Below are 19520 nucleotides of genomic sequence, written 5' to 3' on the forward strand. Positions count from 1 at the left end.
GGGAGTCACGTGCATACTTAGACGCTCTCAATGTCGCGACTTCCTTCCGCTCGCTACATTCTATTAGTGCTTTGTATTCGACTCTTAATAGCCCTATTCACTTGTGGATTTTTTCAGCCTGATGAATACTTTCAAGCTCTTGAACCTGCCTATCACGCAGTGTTCGGTACTGGGCACCTGACTTGGGAATGGACCACAAACCCGCCGATACGCAGCTTTGCATACCCTAGTTTGTTTGTCCCAGCCTACGCATTGGTCAAAGCCTTGCGCCTGGAGAACACGCCCATACTTGTATGATTCAATTAGACGAGAAACAATCTGAGCATAGCTTTGATTAATGACGAAATCAATTAGATCTGGGCCCCTAAACTGGTTCAAGTTGTGTTTGCTTCAGCCGGTGACCTTGCACTTTACCAGATAGCATGCACGTTGTTCACCCAGTCACATGGGCGCGTTACGGTATGTGGCTTCTCGGAGATTAGGAAAAGCATTTCTCTTACCTATAGACAGCTCTTCCTTTCACTTCTGTCTCCATTCAACGTGCTGGCACTGACACGAACGCTTGCCAACTCAACTGAGACAAGTCTGGTAACTATTGCCTTGCTGTACTGGCCGTATTCCCTATTCCAAACTAGGTACGTGGCACTTGCCGACCTTGACCTGGTATTGAAGGGGTTTCAAGGTCACGTACACGAATCTCGCTCGGAATTGCTGCACTGAGTTGTGTAATACGCCCAACAGCCTCGGTTATCTGGGCGTTTCTCGGCTCTCAACTTTTATGGAATTCATCCTCTTCTAGGAGGCATTTCTCAAACTTAGTAGTGGATGGAACCATTGTTGGGTGTGTTCACATCTTCGCATGACATACAGTACTCTAACCCATCCAAAGACTTGCTGCGGCTTCGGCAATTACAATAATTGATACTCTATACTATGGAGCCTTGACATTCACGCCGTTTTCCTTCCTCAAGACCAACTTGGTATCCGGAGTGGCCAGTTTCTACGGTGTGAATACCTTTCACTACTACTTCACGCAAGGCCTCCCAATCGTTTTAGGGCCCTCCCTACCATTTACCCTTTTGGGAGTATGGAAGCATATTAAAGATAACCGGGATAACCGGAATACCAGTCCTTCGAGGCGTACACGCTCCCTTTTACTGGGACTTGTGGCTTGGACTATTGCACTCTATTCTCTCTTGGCTCACAAAGAATGGCGTTTTATTCATCCCTTACTCCCTATCTTACATCTCTTCGCCGCAGACTATTTGATTTACTCGAATAACGAAACCAAGAAATATGTATGTGTGCTCCTGCTACTTTTCGACATGAACGCCTCTAACATTTCCTCGAGGCGACGGATTTACAGGCGCAGGACAATCTTAAAGCAAGATTGACATTTCAACTCCCAATCCGCCGTAATCACTTGGCCTACTTCCTCGCGGTTTGCCTTCCTCTTAACCTCTATCTGATCCGCTGGCATGGCAGTGCGCAGATCGCTGTCACTCGCTACCTACACGATCTAAGTACAAGGTCTGACCGAGTCAAATCAGTCGGTGTGCTCATGCCATGCCACTCGATCCCTGGGCGGGCTTATCTCCATCTTCCGGAATTGACATATGCCACAGGCGGCCATAGGATATGGGAGATCGGGTGCGAGCCGCCGCTCGGGTTGAGCCAGTACGTACTTGTGATGGACCTTATTTCATTCAGACACCCACTAAATCGATCGCGTTTAAGCACGCAACGCGAGACGTACACGTCTCAAACAGATGTATTCTTCGAGACGCTGGGGCCTATTCGCTACTTGGACCAGTACTTCCCACCATCGGTCGATCCCACTTTTCCGCCGTCCCGAGAACCTTTTACAAAGCCAGGCAATCCACCGCCTGTGCAGGGTTGGAACCACACATGGCCCAGTCATTTCATCATGTTTGGGGCATTGGAAAACCTGTCATCGTCGTCTGAAATCCAAGATACAGTCAAACAAAAATTGAGAGGACTCGGTTATGACGTTGTCTGGCGTATTGGTAACGGCTGGGAGGAAGATGAGCGACGCCGGGGAGGTGTTGTTGTTTGGGAATGGACAGGACTCAAAGTGTAGTTTACTGTAATTATGTAATATGATCTATGACGACTATGCCTGCCCATCTCAATCGATCGACCACCATGTCTTTGAGGTATCTTAGTGCAAACTAGCACAACAGGTCCTGTAATATCGGGTAAATATAAATCCACCAAGTAATACTAACGCGCCGCTATTGAATGTAGATTGACGAGGAGTTGATGAGTGCTGCGGGTGCCTTTAGCCTGGACCAGGTCAGATTAACCGCGGTAACTTCCCGGCGGCGTATATGCACTTTAACTAACTTACGCTTTTAAAGCTGATGGAATTGGCTGGGCTCTCTTGTGCTCAGGGACTTAGCAAGGTTTACGACAATACAAAATATTCCCGGGTATTGGTATGTTGCGGGCCGGCAATCAGGTATATATTGAATGCAAGTGCAAAGAAACAGCATTCATGCTTGTCTTTTTTTGTATAGGGCGGAGATGGTTTAGTTGCCGCGCGCCACCTCAGTAAGATTTCTATTGAATAGATTTAAGAAGAGTGAATAATATACTTTAGAAATGTTTGGGTACCAACCTACTCTTTACATGCCCAAGGTACACTCCGAAACTCGGCTCAACAGAGTATTTTTCTCATGACCTATGCAGCCCGGCTCAAAAGACATATACAAGCGCCTCGCCGCTCAATGCTCTAACCTTCACATCCCCACATCTCCCGAACTCCCCGAAGCGACAAACTTCAAATCGTCTTACGATGTAGTGCTCGATGCCATTTTTGGATTCTCGTTCAAACCTCCCGCACGTGCTCCTTTCGACACCGCGCTTCGTCTGATTGGGCAAAGCGGTCTTCCGGTCGTGAGCGTAGATATTCCGAGCGGCTGGGATGTGGATGATGGACCTCAAGAAGTCAAGACTGAAGGCGACCAGGCAGGAGCGCTGGAAGCGCTGCGGCCTGATGTGCTCGTTAGCCTTACAGCACCCAAGCAAGGCGCGCGGTCTTTCCAAGGACGCCACTTTTTAGGCGGCCGGTTTGTTACACCGTAAGTATCGGTTGTTTCGACCAAGGTTGATTGATTCAAGTGGCCTAATACATATCTTCAGTGATTTGGACAAGAAATTCGAGCTTAATTTACCGAAATATGAAGGCACTGAGCAAGTAGTCGAGATCACAGATAGCACAGAGTCTAAATTGTAGACAACAACGCATGTACCCACATCAGCTTGATCATCTATGCATGTGGCTGTGTATGTCGATCTGTTGAGCGCAGCCGGGCCGCAGTGATGAACCTCCAGATGCGGTGCACATGGCAAGGCTTAATACCGATAGCAGACCTCGTCCAGTGTGCACGGGATTTCCCCCTTGTACCATCAGAACCCAAGTAGTATTCCGTAACCGGCGCCACTCCACACTCTCTGCTGATAAATACCAACTTCGAAACGTGAGTTTGTGTGCTTTACCTCGATGCCTCATGCCTCTCGTTGTGCGAAATCCGACAGAGACTGAACATTCCTACCAACAGATGGTTGTGATAGATGATAAACTCCCTCCGCCACCTCCTTATCACTCTGGCCCGCGCCACCCGGGCCCGCGCACGAATGCCAATAGACGAGTCGAACTAGCTCCCCCGCCGTTCCAGTCGCGACGCACTTGCCATTCGTTGGTTGAGCTGCCTCAGCATATTCTTCTCCATATTGTATACGCAACATGTCCCGACTACATCCCCGCTGAACGACTGCGAAGGCGCTTGTACTGGGTGGCTATGTATCTTCGTCTGACGTCGCGAGCGGTATATATTGGTGAGTTTTGGTATGTAGAACCATTTTAAAACCTAAAACTTTTGAATAGCGAGCATGCACTTGCTACGATCGACTTATCTCCCACTTTACACCGAGCTTGTGAAACCGCCGTACACGTCCGACCCCTTCCCACTCAACGCACCCTCGTTCGTCCACTACACACCCACACCCACCACAACCACAACTTCCGCCCTCGGAACAACAACAGATCCGTTCTCCACACCATCGCTCCAATCGGTCCAGCGAGAAACAGCGATCCTCGACCGGTTCCTGGTGCTCAAAATCTGCGACGACGTGCGGACAGACGAGACGGAGCTCCACCTGGGATCAGACGATGCGTTTGCGGATATATTCGATTTAATGCAGCCGCGCAGTCGTTTGGAGGATCTGGTTAGGGTTTTTGGGATTCAGACGGGGGTCGTTGCGGATACCGTCGAGCCAGCGTATTCGTCCGTGTCGACAAGACATGCCAGATCGAAAAAGTTGTTGTTTGAGACGTTGTCGGTCAATTTTTCGCCGCGCAAGGTGAGTTTGGGGCTCTCGGCTGCAGGTACATAAATTAATCTGATTGATGTGCGTTGATGGTAGGTCTCGCTTGTACAAATAGACCAGAATCGGAGAAAGCATACCCTCGTTGAGATCCAACGAACCAAAACCGAGACACTTGAAGTGAGCGCCAAACGTCTAATCAGAGCGCTCATCGCCAATGGAATTGTGCCGGACCCATCCGCTACGCATCCATCTCCCAGCCTCAATACCAGCCCCTCTGTGGCTGGCTCTAGCAGAGCTAGGTAACAGACTAGAGCGTTGTTCCGATTGATTTACGACCAGACGACCATTTTACCCCTTGTACTGTAATATTATCCATCTTTGTAGATTAACCACCTCTGAATACCATAAATTTAATGGGCATGCAATTCTATATGTATAAGCTAGCTATGGTATAATACAAGAAAGTCTAGGCGGCACGCATGTACAAAAGCAAGAGAGCAACGAACGAGCGAGCAATGCAACGCCAGACATCAAGCAAGGAGATTGACACAGCGGAATGAGAAAAAGTACAGCATGGGGAGAGAGAGAAAGATGTTCGAGGTATATCTACTACGAGTCGGACAAAACGCTCGCGCAAGGGTAAACCAGTAGAGCGAAAAAAAGACAATAGAGAACGAAAAAAAGTGTTCGCGATGAAAACATATGGAGTTGAGCGAGGATGTCAAATGCGATGCGAAAATATACAAGAATGCAGAATGTCGGTGAATAAAATAACGAAGACGGATGACGCGGTTGAGGATACAGCAGGAGTTGGATGAGACGAAAAAAAAGAAGAAAAAAAATGAAAGGCGAGACCGTCTAGGCCTTGGTGGCAATAATAGTGCGGATACGGCGACTACAAGTCGAGTACCCTGTCAGTCCTTGGCAGGCTTCACGCGCGGCCCAAGCGGTGCGCAGCTTTTGCGACTCGGCAGCAACCCATTTTTGTTCTAGTCGATATAGATTAGAATATAGATAACATAAAATAGCATACAATCACCTACCAGGTGTCTGCTCGCGAGGCACAGGCCTGCGCCACTGCACGCCCGCAGTGAGCTTCGATGGAACATCGATCAGTGCTTGGATCGAACTACCGACAAAAATAAACAAATAAGTCGATCCGACCCTTGCAATAAATCTTGTACAGAAATCCAACTTACGCAGCATACGACGTAATCATGTCTTCGAATCGCATACGCTCCTGTCGCACATGCTGGTCATCCGAATCGCCCAGCTCGCGTCGAAGCACTAGTTCTTCCCACATGGCTTCTCGCACGCTGAGAATACCTGCCAAACCACAACGCCACGTTAGCACTCCAACACGCCACCGCGTCGCATTGTACGTACCTTGGAGAACATACTTGAGGTGAAGTGCTGACGTGATCACGGTCCGTCGAGGGATAAGATAGGTTTCCGCTCTTGGGTGACATGTCAGGAGTAGGTGGCGTATGGGCTTCATCCCGGCGGCAACTTTTATTGGTGTACGTGGGCATGTCAACCGTAACCTAAATGAGTTTCAACCCATTATTAGACTTGGCTCCCAAAAAAAAAAGATTTTGCTTTGGACTAGAAGCAAGCTCAAACTTACGGGATCACCAAGATCGATATTCCCGAACAACCCACACGATTCCATGAGCCCGGGTAGCGAATTGGTCAGCTGAACGTGTATATCCCGCTTTGCGTAGACCGCATAGTAGAGATCCTCGAGAAGCTCGTAATCGTGCCCAAGCGGCGTTGGTTCGATCGTGAGCTCCCTGCGAGGAGGTGTGAGGGGCGGAGAGAGCGGGCCCTGGAACGAGACAACGGATGAATGCGCGAGGTGTGTGTTGGAACCAGCGGGGGGTGGGTGCAACGAGAGAACAGACGCCTGACCGGGGTGTATCGAGCCATCCATGGAGCGAAGAGAGAGCGCAGAGCCGAGTGCAGCGCTGGATAGGGCAAATCCAAAAGAGGGAACGCCCAAACCCATGGAAGCTGATGCCGAACGTGGTTCATCAGAAGAGGCTCGCGCTGGCTCGGGGGGAAGAATCGGGCTGGATCCCGCAGCGGTAACACAAGAGACAAACAAGGGCTGGGCAACACTCTTGCGCGCCGTGGCTGTGTCCGAATCGCCCCTGGTCGGACTTGTTGCAGCCGAACGCCTAGGACCACGTAGTATCCTTCCGATCCCGGCACGCACCCCGGTGCTCTCGCCATCGCTAAAGGTCCCACGCAATATATCTCGAGAACGCGATCGGGGCTTGGACACGGATTCGCCCCTCGAGCGCGACATGGTTTCCGAGGGCGTTGTGGAGCCACCACGGCGCGAACTAGCCCTAGTGCCATCGCTCATCCGTAACAGCGAACCTAGTTCAGTCGCGAATGGGGGAGGTGTCGGGGTCGGCTGCCGATTTCGGACCGTCTCGTCAGATTTACCGCGGACCGTCTCGTTTCCCCCTGGGCCAATACTTGCATCGCTCAGGCGCATGGTGCCTGGACGTTCTTCATCTTGCGAAGGATCACGGTTCCGCCCACTTGCGGCCTCTCGAAATGTCGCGATTTCGGTCCAAGTCGGACGAGCGGTCAACGAACGCGGCAAGATAGGAAAAATAATATCTGTTGAACAACCGTGTCAGAAAAAAAAAAGCGCATTTAGCTTGATTTGGGCAAGGCGCAAAACGAACCCTCTGTGGTTAGATCAAGTGTGCCGCCCGGCTGGAGAACCCGGGCAATTTCTGATAACAAGAGTGACCATGCGTGGTAGGGTATAGCGTGCGAGAGGTCGCGCATGTGCACACGGTCAAAACTCTCATTGTCAAACGGCAGTTGGTCAGCGAGGCTTAATACCCAGGTGGTCAGCGCGTGAGACCAAAAAAGGCAAGGACAATCTTACAAGTCTCCTTTGACCCAAGTGACTCGACCTGAAGCCGGGCCTTTCTGGGAGGACAATTGAGCACGATTAAGTAGAACAATGTCCATGCCGACGAATTCGCATGTCGGCCATTGACGCAAGGCACCTCGGATCCATTCTATTTACGACCATGTCACACTGATTCGATACTCGGAGGTTATCTGCTTACCTCCACCCCCACAGCCCAAATCGAGGCAACTCCGAGGCTCATTCTGTTCTTGAATGATACTAGAGAAAGAAGAATAATTCGAATGCAATAAATGGCCTAGTGCATTGCTGATGATCGAGCGAGTTAAATTGGAGAAACATAGGAGCAAGCCAAGAGAAGGACGTACTTGGCCAGAGTCTCGGGTGAGTAATCGAGGGGGTACGGAATGGGTCTGGGCGTCGAGAGGGTGCCGCTAGCTTCCTCTTTGCGCTCTCGGCGAGCCTGCTTGACGCCTCGGGTGAATTGGGACCGGAGGTGTCGGCGACCATTGCGCAAGGCCCATTCGGGGTGGTCCTCGGCACAGGGTAGTAGGCGTTTTGCAACGGCAGATGGGAGTGCGGGGTCGCTGGGGTCGAGAATGACAAATGAGCTGTTGACTGAAACCGCTCTGGGGTATGGGTCCGAGTCGCTGACCGAGTCTGACGAGCCAGAAGGAGCGAGCAGACGGGGGTTGACTGAAATAGCAAGAGGGTGAGTACCGCGGAGAATCAGCAGAGGAAGCGGTGGGAACGCTACTCACGGGCTGGCCTGGGCACTGTGGGATGCAGTCTCGTGCCTGTCGCGGCGAGGGGCAGGGGGGTGCGGAGACCGAGCCTGGGAGATACACGGGCTCCCATCCAGAGGTCATGAGGGCCGGCTTCGCATGGGAGGTGCCGGGCAGAGGCGGGGCGGCTGTAGGAGGCAGCGGGGGTCTGAAAGGGACGGGGGGAGGAGATGGGAGCTCGGTGGCCGAGTGGCCCTCGGAGACGACTCGCTGGCGGGGGAACTGTATGGGCTGTGTGTGTGATCGTGGGCGTGGTCTGCGTGCGACATCGCTCTCTGTGCTCGAGTCGAAATGGGCTCGTACACGTGCTGTAATGCGCCGGAATGGCGATGGGTGCTTGTGGTGCGTGGTATTCGAGAAAATCATAAACTGCGAGGGCCGCTGGGGGGCCGACATCGAGTGAGAGCGCCGCGTCCTATAATAACCCAGTCAATATTCATATCCAGTCCTTCGCATGATGAGTGACGCAGAGATAGGGGCAGATACCCCATCCATATCCAATCAACTCACATGGGCTGAGCTCGCTCGTCCATAACTGTAGTCCTATATCCTGCGCTCTGCGGCGGGTGGGCGGGTCAGCTCTCGTCCATCTCTCTCCTCAAGTCACATATATGTACAACCAACACCTATCCGGCTCTCTGGTCGTTACTCCCATGTTGCCCCGCTTTTCCAACCCCGAGACCCTGATCCCGCTTCTCGGTCTCTCGGCGCTTAACACGCTATACACACGTCATGTAGCTGACCAGCGCCAATCCTGCGTGCGCATTAATTCGCCATATTGTCTAGCCCACCTTGTCTGTCTCCGCTGCTATGCTGACCCCTGCCCAACGCCTCCTATTTACCTCGAAAACTTTCACCAAGGTTTCCGGCTGCACTTTCCCCACACTCTTTCCTATCGCTTTCAATCGAGGGACACTCGACAAATCGGGGGCCCACCATTGCGCTCGCTATTTTCACCCGGTCTGTCTTTTGTTTCTTCTCCATTCGAGTTCCCGGTCCCCGGCATACAACTCCGTAGCACATCTGCCCGCATATACCATGTACAATCCCTCGAACCAACATTCCTTGAATTCCCCCATAAAGACAGATTACGAGTCCAGACCGAATGTATAATAATAACCACATACCGGTTCCGCTAGAACCGCCGTACACTAAAAGCGCCCGAAACAGGATAAATAAACACACAGCACACAAGCCCCTCGAATACAAACGCCGCCAAGCTCGACCCGGATGCCGAGGCACGTCCTGATACACCCGCGGTGGCACAACCAGAGTTTTCTTATTGTCGATCACGATAGAATGTGTCCCCCCACCGTAGCTGCACGGCCCTGCAATCTGGCTTAATGATCATCACGGTGGCACAATCCCCATCCCCATCCCATCGTTCTTCCCTGCATCCCCAGCCGGTGGCATCTTGAACCCCCCCTCCGAATATATATCAATACCATCACGCCGAACGACTTGCTTGATCAGGATCATCAGCCTTTGAATTTGACCTTCACGTCAATCCCGTTCGCCCATGTCAAAGTTGTCACAAACTAGGTCATTCAGACATATCATTCATTCTTCGATGAAGCTCCCTCCCCCTGCCCTCTTGCATCCAGGACCAACAAAAGGGGCGGGGGCGGCGCACGGTTCGGGAATCCAGACCGGTCCGAATGCTCAGTTTCCTAAATAAGAAGCTCTGCCGCGTCCATATCACGTGAAGACTGAAACTCGGTTTTATTAAAACGGCTTTTTGTGTCTAGAAACACTTTTGTTACGAGTTTCACCGAAAAACGAATAAACCCGGGTCTAGGTACGGTATCATACACCGGTATTGTGGGTTTATTCGATTAATTTTAGTTCCGCCGGTCCACTTCGGTATACTCCTATCCCCTCATTCCGGCGATATACGCTCGTCGGATGGGAACTCTAGAGCATTAGGACGAAAATGCTATTTCTTTGCGAATGGGATCCACCGTTCAATGCCTGGTCCGGACTTTCAGGGAAATCCCTCATTGAAAGAGTGATTAATTTATCACCACCACCAACAGGGTTCAACTCCGCCTTTGTTTTGTCCCCCTCTAGACGTCTAGTCTCACATTCATTTTTCGTTGAAACCGTACAGCTTCAAACTAGGTAATATAGCGATATCCGCTCCAATCATCTCCTTTGTCTCTTTTGGCCTCTTCGACTGTGGAATACACTCCGTTCCGGCTTTCCACGGCCTTTTCGTCATTATGAATATCCCCGGTGATGACTTCGTCACGCTCCCCACGTTCCCGCTTCGCGTTTTCCCTACGAAGCAGGATGATAAACGCAAGAGACGTAATCCAGCCAATCACGATGTACATGAGTACAATGCCGTGGCCAAGACTGTACCATGGTTTATCGCGTGCGCGGTACTAAAAGTGGCGGAATGAAGTCATTACAAGGTGGCGCGCGCACGCAGGTGGGGTCCAACTTACGATATTTGAGCTTACTGCACCGTTCAAGTTTCCACTAGGGGGGCAACGAGTTGCATTTGAGTTGGTGATAGGAGACCAATGTCATATAACTTACAAGCTGATAATCATCCCAAGAGCCACGCTCCGCTTGTACGATCCTTCGACGTTGTTGCTCATCCAGGCAATAGTATTGGCTAGTAAATTTCAGTATGGGTTTCTACCTAATAAGCGCCATAACTCACGAATTAGAGGATAAATACCACTTGCGGCAAGGTACACAGCAAAGTACGAAAGTGCCGGATTACGCGAGGCGATCAAAATAATATAACCTGCCAGCCCGATTGTAAAGAATATTCTATGGGACAGTATGATTAAAATAACGGCCTTCTGAGCCCGATGGAACTTACAAATTGAAGACACCGCGATTTCCTATTCTGTCGGCCATATACCCAACTCCAACGGTAAGTATACATGCCCATGCATATACAGGTACACTAAGTAAGTTTGCGGGCGTCGCCGTATATCCTGAAACATCCGCACCGTCAATTGACGTCAGTACCAAGGGAGGGATACCAGCTTACCGAGTTGATTGATTATACTTGGCGTGAACAAGGAGAACTGGGATGAACGGGTTGAATTTTAAATTTACTACAACCAACTTCAAAGGGACTGACCGCATACAAAGGCGCGTCGCTTCCAGCGTAGCACAGCATTCCAAGCCATGTCTTCCAATCTTTCAAGGCCTGGAAAATATATCTACACATATACGTCAAGATAGAACCAAGACCGTTTAAAGGAAGAACAACGAACTTGGCCCTGAGCTTTTCACCTGCAGCGCTGAACTGGTCGTCCGACTGAAGCCGGCGCACGATAAAAGCGCCTGGGCGAGGAACGATTCAGTACGTGTGGGATATGTATACAGCAGCAAATGGTGCCCCCACACTTACGTTCTTCTTCAGTTAGGAACTTGGCTTCGTCCGGGAAGTCTTGGATGATCCAGAACGACGCGGCACCTGCTAGGACCGTGGCTAGACCCTGTCGGGGTAAATGCGAGTGAGCTGTGGGCGCTAGAAAACTAGGGTAATGCACGCAACTGCCTAACCTACCTCAAGTATGAAAATCCAGGCCTGGAGAATGAATTGATCGATGTAACGTCATTTAATCAGGTTCTAGTCGTGATGACCGGGACTCACCCATGCCGGTTTCCCACCAATTCCATCCATCTTGCTGATTGCTGCTGCCAGGAGTCCACCGAATGCACCACTAACCGTTGCTGCACTAAAGAATAGTGCTGCACGAATACCGAACTCGGAGCCTATTTGCCTAGATGTTTAGTTGTCGGAGCTTAAGCGGTGGTATGACACATACGTTTGTACCAGCTAAAGGTCCGAGTCGGTAAACATCAAACCGAGAAGCCCGCGAGCGATTCACATACCATGATAAATAGTAATTCACTCCTGGAAATAGGCCGGCTTCGAACGTTCCGAGCATCCATCTCATTCCGAGTAAGCCACCATAATTATGCACGAGACCTTGGACAGTCTGGCCATGGTGACAATTAGCTCGTGTTCGAAGAGTTTACTCATCTCAAATGAAATTACGACTTGCCATCATGACTCCCCAAAATAACATGAGCGCAGAAAGCCATATGGAGGGCCGTAGACGTTTGAGAAATATATTTGAAGGAACCTATGGACGCATGTGGCCTATGATTAGTAATATTATGCGCGCGTGTATGAAGCCAAGTACTTGCCTCGAAGATGGAGTATGAAAAGAAGAAGATTGTCAATGCAATTAGGTATTGCTTATCGGTCAGCCCGAGGTCTTCCTCGAGGCTGTAAAGCTGGACGAATCATGTCACGGCAAGTTTTAATACAGTGCTGGTAGTCTACCAACCTTGGCGTTTCCAATGCTCGTTCGGTCCAGAAAACTCAGCAAGTATAGTAGACTAAGCCAAGGGATCAAACGCATGTCAACTTTCCGCAGTAATTTCTTTTCGTCAATCTGAGATGTGTCGACGTCAGCATGATAAGTGGGAGTGTCGATTACCGAGTTGGGGCTGGACTCTATGTGCGATGGTTGGCCTTTGCCAACGTCTTCAGTAGAGAGAGACATGGTGGCCGCTGAGCACTACATTTTCGGAGCCATTAACCGACTTTTTAAAGAAGATAACAGGATGCATGACAAATGCCTTCCATGTAAGGATCGGGTGGAGGTATACCTGCGCAAAGAAGCTCGAACCGCTGACCTCGGGTTGAAATGTTTGCCGATTGTGGTCTTGAGTCTCCTCTTCAGTTAATAATAGCCCATACAGCTAAGCGCCAGTGGCTGTGTCCAATAAAATGCTGATCGATGGCTTCGACGACAAAGAATAGTACAAATGTGTAACTTACCTCAGGTCTGGTGCACCCTCGGCTCGTTGGGAATATTGACTGCGGCCTTGTGCTGATGGAATAATCCGCCATCTGCTCGTCAGTCGATAAATTTGACAGGTCTGAGTTGGTGGCTGACTGGGTATAAAACCGGGCAACTCTCAGGCATCACGTAGAAATCTGCACTCTTACTGGCTCGATGAATAAACTGTTTCTGTATACGATTGATTTCCTGGTGCTCTGTGGCTTAAGCTTTGCCTCTGCCCTTCATAAACAAAATGAGGCCAGCTTCGACTATATCGTCGTCGGCTCTGGTCCTGCAGGAATCGTGGTAGCCGATCGACTATCGGAAGCTGGGAAGAAAGTGCTTTTAATTGAGAGGTAGTTATGACTCGCTAATAGTCTTCCTCTGACTGAGCCTATGTCTGGAAAAGAGGTGGCCCCAGTATTGCCGCAACCGGAGGGACCGACACGCCCCCGTGGCCATACCCTACTAATGTGAGAGTTACCACGATTTGGGGGGAAACACTGGACTCATCCGGTACAAGTTGACTCGTTTTGATATACCTGGGGCTTTCGAGTCATTTTACGATATCACGGCTGGAATTCCCTATTTTTGGTGCAGAGGTAAACACACCCGTCTGTTTGCCCACTCGAATTCAACGACTAACGATGAATGCCTATCATAATTAGACTTACCAGCTTTAGGGGGATGCATTATTGGTGGAGGAGCAGCGATTAATTCCATGTAAGATTGAACGAAGTATGTGGTATTTGCAACTCTGACATATATACAAGGCTTTACTGGTATCCTCAGGATGAGGATTTCGCGACTAGCAATAACTGGCCTGTTGGATTTCAGAATATTGCACCATACGTCTCCAAGTTACACAATCGTCTTCCGTCAACGGATGTTCCTTCTCCAGATGGGAAAAGGTATTTGACGCAGGTCTATGACGTTTTCAAGGGCGTTTTAGACGCACAGGGGTACCAATCGATCACGATTAACAATCAAAGGAACAAGAAGGACAAAATTTATGGATATAGCGCCTTTTCGGTACGCCATGGTTCAGTATGATCGTTCCACCTCGCTGAAAATGGTTTGGTTCGCTAGAGTCAACGAGGCACTCGCACAGGCCCTATGGGTACATATCTCCAGACCGCCCTTGCGCGACCTAACTTCAAACTATTGGCATATACAAAGGCTTTAGCAGTTGCTCGGAACGGTAGCACTATAACCGGGGTTCATACTAACAACACAGAGGGTATGCGTTACACTGATGAGGGTATCCTGATTAATCTAAAACTGAGGTCCAGTCGGAAATAATGGGCTTATCTACGTCAATCCAAAAGGTGGTCGTGTAATTTTGTCTGCCGGGTCATTTGGCTCTGCTCGTCTTTTATTTCAGTCCGGTAAGTGTGGTTAAAGGGGTCGTGCTCTGCGCTGTGCTCATGCATTATATGGTCAGGTATCGGTCCCGCCGATAGCCTGGCAAATGTAGAGGCAACACCTGAGTCGGCTCCGTACCTACCGCCTAGAAGCACATACCTCGACCTTCCAGTTGGCTATAACCTCCAGGATAACCCATCTGTCTCACTCGTATTCTCTCACCCATCAGTCAATGCGTACCAGAATTTCCGCCCTGTCTGGTTTAATCCGAATCTGACCGACGCCAAGCAATACGTTGAAAGCCAAAGCGGTGTACTTGCACAAACGAGTCCTCGAATCAATTGGTGGAAAAAATACGTGGGTTCGGACTCGAAAGTAAGGTGGATGCAGGGCACGGCTAGTCCCGGTAATCCTGCGAGTTGTTGTAATCCTGGCCCAGGGGTTAACAACGAAACATTAATCTGGGTAACGTTGTATCTTGGTCGAGGTATAGCTTCTTCTGGAAGAGCCAGTAAGGGAATTTAAATTGACGTTGCGGGAGACATAACTGACCCAATGATATAGGTATAAATAACCAAACGCGAGTGACTCTGACTACAACCCCATGGCTTACGGATCCGATCGATCGGGAAGTACTGATCACAGCGACTAAAGACGTCATTTCCACTTACCAAAAAGGTAGGGCGAGGTTTCTAATCGACCTTTCCATTGAATTCTTATCGCGTACCCACAGTGCCGGGTTTGGAGTTGCGCTACCCGAACTTGAACAGTACTACCATCGAGGATCTTGGTAAGTCTATAGCCAAAACAGGCCTATTTAAGCCGTTTCTGAGAACAGTCAAGTCTCGACGACCGTGGGTGGTTCGAACCATTGGATTGGCAGTACACGTACGGGTACTAATTCATCCACGTCCGTGGTCGATGCCAACTTGAAAGTTGGGGCACTGGTGGGTGCTTCCGTTGTAGTATATATCCTAAAATAGAGTTCATAACGCCATACAGATAATTTGTTTGTCGTCGATGCGGGAGTATTCCCAGGGATGCCCGTGGGAAACCCAACTGCCTCTATCATGGTGATGGCTGAGATGGCTGCTGCTAAGCTCTTGAAAGTGATCGTAAACTGAGTTATAGGCACGCCGGGCATTTTTCAGATACTGTACCTCTTATCCATGTGAAATCACCATTGATTCGAAAATGTAAATAATCGATCGACTTTGTCTCGATGGTGATGGCCGGAGTGGGCTCTGGATCGCGATCCCTAGCGCGAATCGTCTGGACTGCACGCGAGATTAAATAGAACGAGGCCAAGAATGACACCATAAGTATAGGCTGCGTAATTCCCCCGATCTCTATTCCCACCGTCACCATGGTCAGTTGGGCTGAACGTCCTCTCCCCAAGTTTTGGCGTTTGCTAATAGCCCAAATCCAGTCTGAACAACTCCTGAAGACAGCATCAACGCATAATGCTTCCCTTGTAGGAATGATTGATTCCGCTTTTGGAAGGGTAATGGACGTCGTCGCCAGCGTTGGTTGGACCCCCCTGGCCAGACTTGCAGAGAGCGGTGTTGTTGCGTGAGCATGGAGTGCTTCCTAGACTCTCGGCAGGTTCTAAGATACCAAATTTCCAGGCTTATGCAGAAAATTACTGTCGGACACTTGCGTGTCCTTACAGAGTCACACATCTACAATTTCCCCCCTCATGGAAGTGAGGGTATCCAAGATGGACCCAGCGCTGAACTTCGTGTGGTGAAAGATTCATTCTGGATAAGGTAAATAGCCGAATGATGGTATCTAATTTAGGATTAACCGGTTGTAGGCTTGTCACTATGTCGGACCTCGGATTTGCCGAGGCATTCATGTACGGAGACGTTGAATGCGACGACTTGGTGACTTTATTCAAGGTGAGCTTTATGTTGCTACAGAATCCCGGTGTATAAATTTACACAGTCAACAGATTTTCCTGCTTAACCGAGAAAATCTCGTCGAAATGAAGTCTGCGATTGCAAGTCTGTTGTTTACACTTCCCCAAAGGCTCACTAGCATTCGATTCCTTAATACATTGAGCAATTCGAGAAGTAATATCAGTGCTCATTACGATATCAGTAACCAGTATGTATTGTGATTTAAGCACAGAACTTCTATTCCCATTCCCATTACACCTACTAATATTCCTGATTTTCAATCTGTCCGCCAAAACGCGTACTAACGTCTTTTCCTGTTGCTGCAGAATGTTCGAAGCATTTTTATCGCGCGACATGACCTACTCTTGCGCTATATTCCCGACTCTCGATGCAGACATGGCCATTGTAGAAAAGGGCGAACGGCTACTCGAGAACGGTGTCGTAGTCAAGGGCCTCGGAAATGGAGATTTCCATGGCATTGGCGTAGACACAGACATTCCCACCAATAAACTGACCCTTCCCGATGAAGAGGATCAACTTTATCAAGCCCAAATGATCAAGTTGGAACATCTCGTGAAGAAACTTAAGATTCCTGAAACCTCTGGTGAGAATTTTTGAATCTAACTCTAGTTTATATGACTCGATTGTTCCTGTAGACAAAGTTATTCGCATCCTGGAGATTGGATCCGGTTGGGGTGCATTAGCCATCTTACTGACCCAAAAGTATCCGTTTGTTGAGGTTGACAGCCTAACTTTGAGCTCCGAACAGGTAGGTACCTTATCTGACTTGAAATAATAACTACTTATGCTGAAATTACATTTTTACAAAGAAATCTCTTGCCGAAGAGAGGATTCGCGCTGCTGGAGTGGAGTCGAGGGTGAGAATCTGGTTGATGGATTACCGGTAAGTCGGTAAGAAACCAGTCCTGGTCTGTCCCCTGATACGCATATATATGCATAGCTGTGTCCCCGAATCATGGTCCGGTATCTTCGATCGGTTCGTGAGCATCGAGATGATTGAGGCCGTTGGTCGTGAATTCTTGAAGGAGTACTGGGCCATCGTCGAGAGATGCATGAAACCAGAGAATTCGGTTGGCGTCGTCCAGGTGATCACGATTCCCGAGCCGCGTGAGTATATATTTGGTACTTGCTCAAGCGAATGCTGACAAAGGCGTGGGGGTGCAGGATACGAACGGTATATTCGCGAGATTGATTTCATTCGGAAATGGGTAAGTAAGGTTGGTTGCGAATGGCGGTTGCATATCTAAATGCATTAATGGCCTCGAATCACTACACACATATGTATAGAGTGAGTGTGGATAATATACGGTTGCTGAGCTTGGCTGATAGTAGAATTCCTGGGGAAGTTTTTCCGGGTGGCCATTTGCCTACTGTAACAGCACTCGTCGATACCCTTGCTCAAGGCGGCAAGAACAAACTTATTATAGATAGTATATCCAATATTGGGCCTCATTATGCGAGAACTTTGAGAGAGTGGAGAAGACGTTTCCTAGCTAGGTAAATGTTAGATTCTTGATTCGGCTGCTTCTATAATTGAGCTAATTGTGCTCAAAGATTCGACTCGGACATTATACCCTCATTAAAACGGGAATACCCGGATGTGTTTGATGAATCTCCTCGAGGACGGCAGGAGATCGAAGTATTCAAACGCAAATGGGTGTATTATTAGTGAGTTGGTTGCCTTCAACGGGTATATGAAGCTGATAGTGGGCTGCAAGTTGCTACTGCGAAGTTGGTTTTACTACCCGAACCCTTGGCGGTAAGTTTATTGACTGAATATTACAACATTTATGAATTTCATCCTTGATTTCTATACAGATCACATCATCACGTTTGTGCGTGAGGGTTTCGAGGGGTATGGTTGTGATGTTAGTCTGTAGTGGGGTAGTGTTCGTTCCTTGACCAAGGTCGGTGTAGAGATAAGTTGTATGAGTATATGAGCGGGAAATAAAATTGCTGTACCGCACTCGTGTCCCAGGAACAGGATGGGATGTTGCCCACCAGAATCATTTCGCGAGGAACACGTGCGTATGTCAACATCCATAGTTGGGGCCGAAGGCTCCGATGACCGCTTGGACCCAACTGTGACTTGTGCGTTTTCGCTCCTGGCAAACCAAGCCTGACATAGATGGCGTTCCTTCTTGACTGGAAGATACAAGTACGTGAAAGCGTGATAGGCAAGGATAGAAAATGACATAATCTGTGATATATAAGCAGTTCTAGATTCGATCGAGGTGACATCGAAGTCGAGCACGTCAGGGTCCCGGTAGTTGCCAAGGTTTCAACTCTTGAAATAGTGCATATTAAACCCTTCAAGTCGTGTTTTTGACAACGCGTCTACAAACACTGCCGAGACAATAAAAGGTGGGCTTGTGTAGCCGTCGGCTGTCTAACCTGATTGCAGTCTCTCCTTCGACCCCTCTTTTCCCATCCCATTCTTTATTTTCAGTCTTCTGCCATGAAGGGATTCTTTGCTGTCGCAGCTCTTACAGTGTCCTCCGCCCTTGGAGGCGCCTCTGCTAGCTCCTACCACGAGAAGCGTATTGATCATTATGGACAAGTAAGCAAAAGGTTCAGGAGTGCACAGTTGCTTAGTTGCTGAAGGCCTGTTTGTTAGGCAACTTGGTTCAACCCAGTGAGCGGTTAGTAGTCATCCTTACATGCAGCAGTAAACGCCGTGTCCTAATCATCTCATTAGGAAATGACGGATGTGGATACCAAGTCCCGTCAGGTGTACCTGCTGTACATGTTTCCCCCACTTATTGGAGAAACGGCCAGAACTGTGGACAGGTATGCTTGATTCAGCGCCTAGGACCTGAACACCGCCTTACATCAACTCTAGTGGGTTCAACTTAATATCAACGGGAAGCAGTCATACGGCGTTGTGACTGGCGAGTGCAAGACATGCCAAGCAGAGAATATTGGTAAGGGATTTCCGGGACCAGCGATTGCTATTTGCTCATCTTAATATACAGATACATCCCCCAACCTATTCAGTGACTTCGGACACACAGACATTGGTATTCTCACTTGCAAATGGAAGTTCATGAAGAAGGACTGGGAGCCCAAAGAGCTCCCGGAGTGCGAGTAATTATTTGTTCACTCGGGGAAGCTTGTTCTGCCTCTGTCTCGGTCCAGTCCCAGTCGACCATACACGCCCATCAATTGTCACTATATACTATTCGTAATACATTTTCTGACTCTCTATCCGGTAACCCCTGAGCGTAGCTGAGGCATCGTACTCAACCACCTGTTGCTCGCGCCCATCCTTCGTACAAAACTTGCCACCATCGACTCCAAATCAGTATAGTTTGAACTTGTCCATCAACTAGTAAGTTGGTATTTCACTTCATGCTGTGTGCTTGCAAACAAT

General features: G+C 49.2%; 7 protein-coding genes across 7 annotated transcripts; 5 read left to right on the plus strand and 2 right to left on the minus strand.

The window, feature by feature from the left end:
• Positions 1-30: 30 nt before the first annotated feature.
• RhiXN_01639 (glycosyltransferase family 22 protein) lies at positions 31-2101 on the plus strand (the record flags this gene model as incomplete). The annotated part of the gene is made up of 7 exons (XM_043321458.1): positions 31-66; positions 118-291; positions 355-459; positions 511-635; positions 800-841; positions 890-1298; positions 1352-2101. 7 exons carry the CDS (start codon positions 31-33, stop codon positions 2099-2101), a joined length of 1641 nt encoding a protein of 546 aa, XP_043187281.1.
• Positions 2102-2625: 524 nt separating this feature from the next.
• On the plus strand, positions 2626-3259 carry RhiXN_01640 (uncharacterized protein; the record flags this gene model as incomplete). The annotated part of the gene is made up of 3 exons (XM_043321459.1): positions 2626-2661; positions 2713-3104; positions 3166-3259. The coding sequence occupies 3 exons, from the start codon at positions 2626-2628 to the stop codon at positions 3257-3259; spliced, it is 522 nt and encodes a 173-aa protein (XP_043187282.1).
• Positions 3260-3584: 325 nt separating this feature from the next.
• On the plus strand, positions 3585-4656 carry RhiXN_01641 (protein-binding protein; the record flags this gene model as incomplete). The annotated part of the gene is made up of 3 exons (XM_043321460.1): positions 3585-3861; positions 3911-4386; positions 4450-4656. The coding sequence occupies 3 exons, from the start codon at positions 3585-3587 to the stop codon at positions 4654-4656; spliced, it is 960 nt and encodes a 319-aa protein (XP_043187283.1).
• A 555-nt stretch (positions 4657-5211) lies between these two features.
• Positions 5212-8529, minus strand: RhiXN_01642 (methyltransferase domain protein; the record flags this gene model as incomplete). Its single annotated transcript, XM_043321461.1, has 11 exons — positions 5212-5342; positions 5397-5482; positions 5553-5669; positions 5740-5897; positions 5981-6987; positions 7056-7210; positions 7265-7400; positions 7452-7558; positions 7618-7945; positions 8011-8449; positions 8521-8529. The coding sequence occupies 11 exons, from the start codon at positions 8527-8529 to the stop codon at positions 5212-5214; spliced, it is 2673 nt and encodes an 890-aa protein (XP_043187284.1).
• Positions 8530-10151: 1622 nt separating this feature from the next.
• On the minus strand, positions 10152-12578 carry RhiXN_01643 (major facilitator superfamily transporter; the record flags this gene model as incomplete). The annotated part of the gene is made up of 14 exons (XM_043321462.1): positions 10152-10421; positions 10485-10518; positions 10579-10657; positions 10706-10818; positions 10871-10988; positions 11045-11081; positions 11138-11219; positions 11274-11343; positions 11411-11498; positions 11570-11590; positions 11657-11778; positions 11832-11842; positions 11899-12005; positions 12360-12578. The coding sequence occupies 14 exons, from the start codon at positions 12576-12578 to the stop codon at positions 10152-10154; spliced, it is 1371 nt and encodes a 456-aa protein (XP_043187285.1).
• A 456-nt stretch (positions 12579-13034) lies between these two features.
• RhiXN_01644 (GMC oxidoreductase) lies at positions 13035-15349 on the plus strand (the record flags this gene model as incomplete). Its single annotated transcript, XM_043321463.1, has 12 exons — positions 13035-13216; positions 13270-13333; positions 13384-13462; positions 13544-13583; positions 13634-13892; positions 13950-14100; positions 14153-14248; positions 14305-14736; positions 14790-14903; positions 14959-15015; positions 15069-15176; positions 15228-15349. 12 exons carry the CDS (start codon positions 13035-13037, stop codon positions 15347-15349), a joined length of 1704 nt encoding a protein of 567 aa, XP_043187286.1.
• Positions 15350-15591: 242 nt separating this feature from the next.
• RhiXN_01645 (cyclopropane-fatty-acyl-phospholipid synthase) lies at positions 15592-19238 on the plus strand (the record flags this gene model as incomplete). The annotated part of the gene is made up of 19 exons (XM_043321464.1): positions 15592-15594; positions 15655-15797; positions 15854-15994; positions 16042-16126; positions 16180-16334; positions 16453-16730; positions 16783-16895; positions 16957-17030; positions 17088-17254; positions 17298-17355; positions 17480-17644; positions 17702-17815; positions 17866-17906; positions 17966-17982; positions 18597-18707; positions 18765-18789; positions 18846-18937; positions 18990-19071; positions 19123-19238. The coding sequence occupies 19 exons, from the start codon at positions 15592-15594 to the stop codon at positions 19236-19238; spliced, it is 1980 nt and encodes a 659-aa protein (XP_043187287.1).
• Between the last annotated feature and the right edge of the window lie 282 nt (positions 19239-19520).

The sequence above is a fragment of the Rhizoctonia solani genome, chromosome 16, assembly GCF_016906535.1.
Source record: "Rhizoctonia solani chromosome 16, complete sequence".
Classification (NCBI taxonomy): Eukaryota; Fungi; Basidiomycota; class Agaricomycetes; order Cantharellales; family Ceratobasidiaceae; genus Rhizoctonia; species Rhizoctonia solani.